The sequence below is a fragment of the Alosa pseudoharengus genome, unplaced genomic scaffold (assembly GCF_046254945.1).
Source record: "Alosa pseudoharengus isolate Yale_2024_CS ecotype anadromous, Long Island Sound unplaced genomic scaffold, YU_APseudo_1.1 YU_APseudo_1.1_scf_22, whole genome shotgun sequence".
Classification (NCBI taxonomy): Eukaryota; Metazoa; Chordata; class Actinopteri; order Clupeiformes; family Clupeidae; genus Alosa; species Alosa pseudoharengus.
Genome location: NW_027468680.1, coordinates 2051776 through 2056775, shown reverse-complemented (window position 1 = coordinate 2056775; position 5000 = coordinate 2051776). Strand labels below are relative to the sequence as shown.

Below are 5000 nucleotides of genomic sequence, written 5' to 3'. Positions count from 1 at the left end.
TATATATGTGTGTGTGTGTATAGGATATGTGTTGATATATATGTGTGTGTGTGTGTGTAGGATATGTGTTGATATATATATGTGTGTGTGTAGGATATGTGTTGATATATATGTGTGTGTGTGTGTGTGTGTAGGAATGAGAGCTGCAATGAGAACTACACCACAGATTTCATCTACCAGCTTTACTCTGAGGAGGGAAAAGGAGTGTTTGACTGCAGGAAGAATGTCCTGGGACACATGCAACAGGTACACACACACACACACACATACACACACACACACACCACACACACACACACCACATGCACACACACACACACCACACACACCACACACTCAGAGACACCACATGCACACACACACCACACACACACACACACACAGAGACACCACATGCACACACACACACACACACACACACACCACATGCACACACACACCACACACACACACACACCACATGCACACACACACAGACACCACATGCACAAACACAACGCATACATACACACACACACACCACATGCACAAACACAACGCGCGCACACACACACACAAACGCACGCACACACACACACACAGTTATACACACACACACACACACACACACACACACACACACACACACACACAGTTATACACACACACACACACACAGTTATACACACACACACACACACACACACACACACACACACACACACACACAGTTATACACACACACACACACACACACACACACACACACACACACACACACTGATTAATGTTTCTTCTGGTTTGTAGGGTGGTGCTCCCTCTCCATTTGACCGGAACTTTGGGACCAAGATTGCTGCCAAAGCCATGCAGTGGATCTCCCGCCGCCTCAAAGACTTCTACCAGGAGGGTGGGAGATGCACGCACGCACGCACGCACGCACGCACGCACTATGCACACACGCACGCACGCACGCACACAAACACCACCTGACCAATCTAGCACAAGCTAATCGCCCTTAGACTTGCAGGTGTGTGTGTGTCTGTGTGCTAAATGTGTGTGTGTGTGTGTGTGTGTGTGTAGGCCGGGTGTTTGCCAACACTGAAGACTCCGCCTGCTTGCTGGGTATGAGGCGCAGGGCTCTAGTGTTCCAACCAGTCACCCAGCTCAAGGAAGAGACCGACTTTGTGTAAGACACACACACACACACACACACACACACACACACACACACACACACACACTACATGGTGTTCCAACCAGTGACCCAGCTCAAGGAAGAGACTTTGTGTAAGACACACACACACACACTACATAGTGTTTTATGACAGAATGTATTATTCATGTACACATTTGTACAAAACTCATGGTTGTGTCACCTAAAAGATCTTTATTAGGTTTTCTGTCTTAGTGTCATAGTTAGTAGGGTTTCTGTGGTAGTGTGATCTACAAGGTCGTTATTAGGGTTTCTCTGTTAGGTCGTTATTAGGGTTTCTGTGGTAGTGTGATCTAAAAGGTCGTTATTAGGGTTTCTCTGTTAGGTCGTTATTAGGGTTTCTGTGTTGTTATCATGCTAGTTTATAAAGGTTTAAAAAATGATATCTATTTCTAAAAGGTCGTTAGTAGGGTTTCTGTGGTAGTGTGATCTAAAAGGTCGTTATTAGGGTTTCTCTGTTAGGTCGTTATTAGGGTTTCTGTGTTGTTATCATGCTAGTTTAGAAAGGTTTAAAAAATGATATCTATTTCTGTTCTCCTTTGTATGTTTTTGTCCCTGGGCAGCCACCGTATTCCCAAGGAGCAGTGGTGGTTGAAGCTCCGCCCCCTGATGAAAATCCTGGCCAAATACAGGACGAGTTACGACATCTCCGACTCTGGGCAGCTGGAACATGTGACTCGCCCACGCGCACGAGACATCGAGATCGCCATCACCATCTGAGCATGGGGTGGGGGGGGGGGGGAAGAGAGAGAGGGAGGGATGAGAGGAGAGGGATGAGAGGGCGGAGTGATGATTAAGAGGGCGGGTTAATGAGTGATTAAGAGGGCGGAGTGATGATTAAGAGGGCGGGGTTAATGAGTGATGATTAAGAGGGCGGAGTGATGATTAAGAGGGCGGGGTTAATGAGTGATGATTAAGAGGGCGGGTGAATGAGTTATGATTAAGAGGGCGGGTGAATGGGAGAGTAAATTAGAAAGGTCGTATCTACTGTTGCTGTCGACTGTTACCAGCATTTTCCTGCTCCTTCACTTATACTGGGCTACCCACAATGCAGTGCTACCCATACAATCCATTAAGGCTCTGTGTGTCTACTTCAACTGTCGTCTTGCCATTCAGACTCCAACCTCAGACAGGGTTCCCACGGGTCATGGAACTTCTGGAAAGCTATTACAGACATGGAAAGTCAGGAAATTTGATTTTTTTGGGGGTAAAGTTATGGAATATCAAGACATTTTGTTGAAGCAGTTTAACATTTACTTGCCAAAATACATTAATACACAATTTCCACACAGAACTGGTATATATCTGGTTATTAGCTTCACTGCCTCCTTGAGTAGGCCAACTTGGTTTATTCAATTCCCAATTCTTTATCTCCCTCTCTAACAAAGCAAAAGATTCTTGAACGCTACGCGGCTGCTCTGAAGTCCTTGATCAGCATATTGTACCATTCATTATATAGTAAGTCTTGGATATTCAGGTTTTTTAGTCAGGGAAAAGTCATGCATTGCATTTGACTCAGAGTGGGAACCCTGCTCAGAGCTCCGAGCCACTCAGACACTCTTCCCTGTGTGTGCTTTAGCAGGAGCAGGAAGCAGAGCAGACCTGAGGAGTCGTGTAGAGTTGTCTGTCGTTGTGTATTGGTGCTATTGTGCAGAGTTCCGTTGTGTCCTGGCATCGATCGCTTCCACCTGTAGGAGAACCATCCTGACCAGCTCAGCTGTGTGTGTGTGTATCAGTGTGTGTTTGAGAAGTGTACTATGTATACATTTGGAAACCTACTTTTAAAGATCACAATAAATTAATCTATCACACCACTGATGTCTGTGCCAGCAGTATGTGTGTGTGTGTGTGTGTGTAGACAAGTGGGCGAGTGCTAGACTGTGTGTGTGCCCGAGTGTGAGACTGTGACTGTTTGTGTGTGTGTGTATGTGTGTGTGTCAAATCATCTCTCTCTCTAAGAGCAGCTATCATCTCTATAAGGACAGTACCCAATCATCTCTCTCTAAGGGCAGTATCCAATCATCTCTCTCTAAGAGCAGTACCCAATCATCTCTCTCTAAGGTCAGTACCCAATCATCTCTCTCTATATAAGGGCAGTACCCAATAGACCTCTCCAGAATAAGTCCCGCCTCCTAACTTCCGTATCCATCCAACCTTCGGTCGTCAAATGTCTATAGGAAATAACAGTTTGACAGGTACGATCTTTCAAAACGCCATGTTATTTCCCATAGACATTTGACGGTTGGATGGATACGGATGTTACGGAGGCGGGACTTATTCTGGAGAGGTCTATTATGTCCCTCTTTGGGCAGTTGTAAATCAATTATCTCTGCACCTAAAGACCCTTCCTTGCACTCATCAGCATCTAGACTAAAGATACACACACAGTCCCTCTCACAATACACACACACACACACATTCTCTCTCCCTCACCCATCACCTGAGGAGTTCAATCATATTAAGGACTACCCCACAACAGGTATGCAGGAGGCCCACTATTTACCTTAAAAAAAATGGCAAAAAAATCTCACAGAAAAAGAAGGGTTCGCTGGCCTACTAAAGTTGAGTGTTTTTGGGGCAGTTTGCAAACGGAAGTGCATTACCATCTGCTGGACTGAGGTGTAATGGCAAGTGAACCCTGTAGCCTCGTTCTGGCTGCCTGGTGAAAAAGGGCGATTTGGCTTTAATGTGTAATTGTCCAGGGGATTAATAAATACATTAATTTGAGGCCATTGGAGGCGAGAAACTTGAGACCACCACTCCATTCTTCAGGAGTCAAGTCGGCACTGCATTCTTGAAATCGTTCCACTAGGTGTTATTGTTCTAGGTGCTATCGTTTCACTAGGTGTTTTTGTTCCACTAGGTGTTATTGTTCTAGGTGTTATCGTTCCACTAGGTGTTATTGTTCCACTAGGTGTTATTGTTCTAGGTGTTATTGTTGTAGGTGTTATCGTTCCACTAACAGCACCGTCCAGTCCATGGACATGCACGCACACACACACACACACACGCACGCACACACACACACCCCAACAGCACCGTCCAGTCCATATGGAGATGCACGCGCACACACACACACACACACACACCCCAACAGCACTGTCCAGTCCATGGACATGCACGCACACACACACTCACGCACACACACACACAGTTTTAGATTAGATATGGGCAATGAATGAATGAAGCTGAGGGCATATGTCAATAGTTTAGTAAACACTATAGTATTTATTGAGTCCAAAGTAACATTATGGCATTTATAAAGTCGAGTCCCCAGCACATCTGAGTAGCACACACTGCCTTCGGAGCCGGACTCTTGAGTTTGTGCGTTAAAGTTCATGACACTGATCTCTTGAAGTTGCGTGCGTGTGTGTGCGTGTGTATGTATATGACACTGAAAAGGACAAGGCCAACACCCAACTCCGGATTGGAACAACGACACCCCCAAGCTGGAGCCCGGGGAGGGATCACCAGACCCCCCTCTTCACCATGGGCCATGGGCCAGACACCCCTCTTCACCATGGGCCATGGGCCAGACCCCCCTCTTCACCATCTCCACCATGGGCCAGACCCCCCTCTTCACCATCTCCACCATGGGCCAGACACCCCTCTTCACCATGGGACGAGTCTGGTTGGGTCGGGTTGAGTCTACATCTTCACCATGGGACGAGTCTGGTTGAGTCTACATCTTAGAGGCTGGGAAAAGCTAAGCTAACACAGCTGTCTGGAGCCTAGCAGAGAAGCTGGGGGAAGCTAAGCTAACACAGCTGTCTGGAGCCTAGCAGAGAGGCTGGGGGAAGCTAAGCTA

General features: G+C 46.7%; 2 protein-coding genes across 4 annotated transcripts in view; one reads left to right on the top strand and one right to left on the bottom strand.

Moving 5' to 3' along the window:
• Window positions 1-3098, top strand: part of LOC143139617 (ATP-dependent 6-phosphofructokinase, platelet type-like) — a 36820-nt gene extending 33722 nt beyond the window's left edge. Inside the window, exons 19-24 of one of the 2 annotated variants that reach the window (XM_076300200.1) lie at window positions 135-246; window positions 787-886; window positions 1060-1165; window positions 1756-1864; window positions 2581-2650; window positions 2772-3098. In XM_076300200.1, the coding sequence (XP_076156315.1) occupies window positions 135-246; window positions 787-886; window positions 1060-1165; window positions 1756-1864; window positions 2581-2650; window positions 2772-2977 (703 nt within the window). In that variant the 3' untranslated portion in view covers window positions 2978-3098. Of the gene's footprint in view, window positions 1-134; window positions 247-786; window positions 887-1059; window positions 1166-1755; window positions 1913-2580; window positions 2651-2771 lie in introns of those variants that run through there. The other variant, XM_076300201.1, reaches the window with a different exon arrangement.
• A 1293-nt stretch (window positions 3099-4391) lies between these two features.
• The window catches only part of pitrm1 (pitrilysin metallopeptidase 1), a 35050-nt gene continuing 34441 nt past the window's right edge, over window positions 4392-5000 (bottom strand). For both annotated transcript variants that reach the window (XM_076300198.1, XM_076300199.1), the window contains one exon: window positions 4392-5000. This exon is cut by the window's right edge and continues 780 nt beyond it. The gene's annotated coding sequence lies outside the window, so the exon portion shown is untranslated.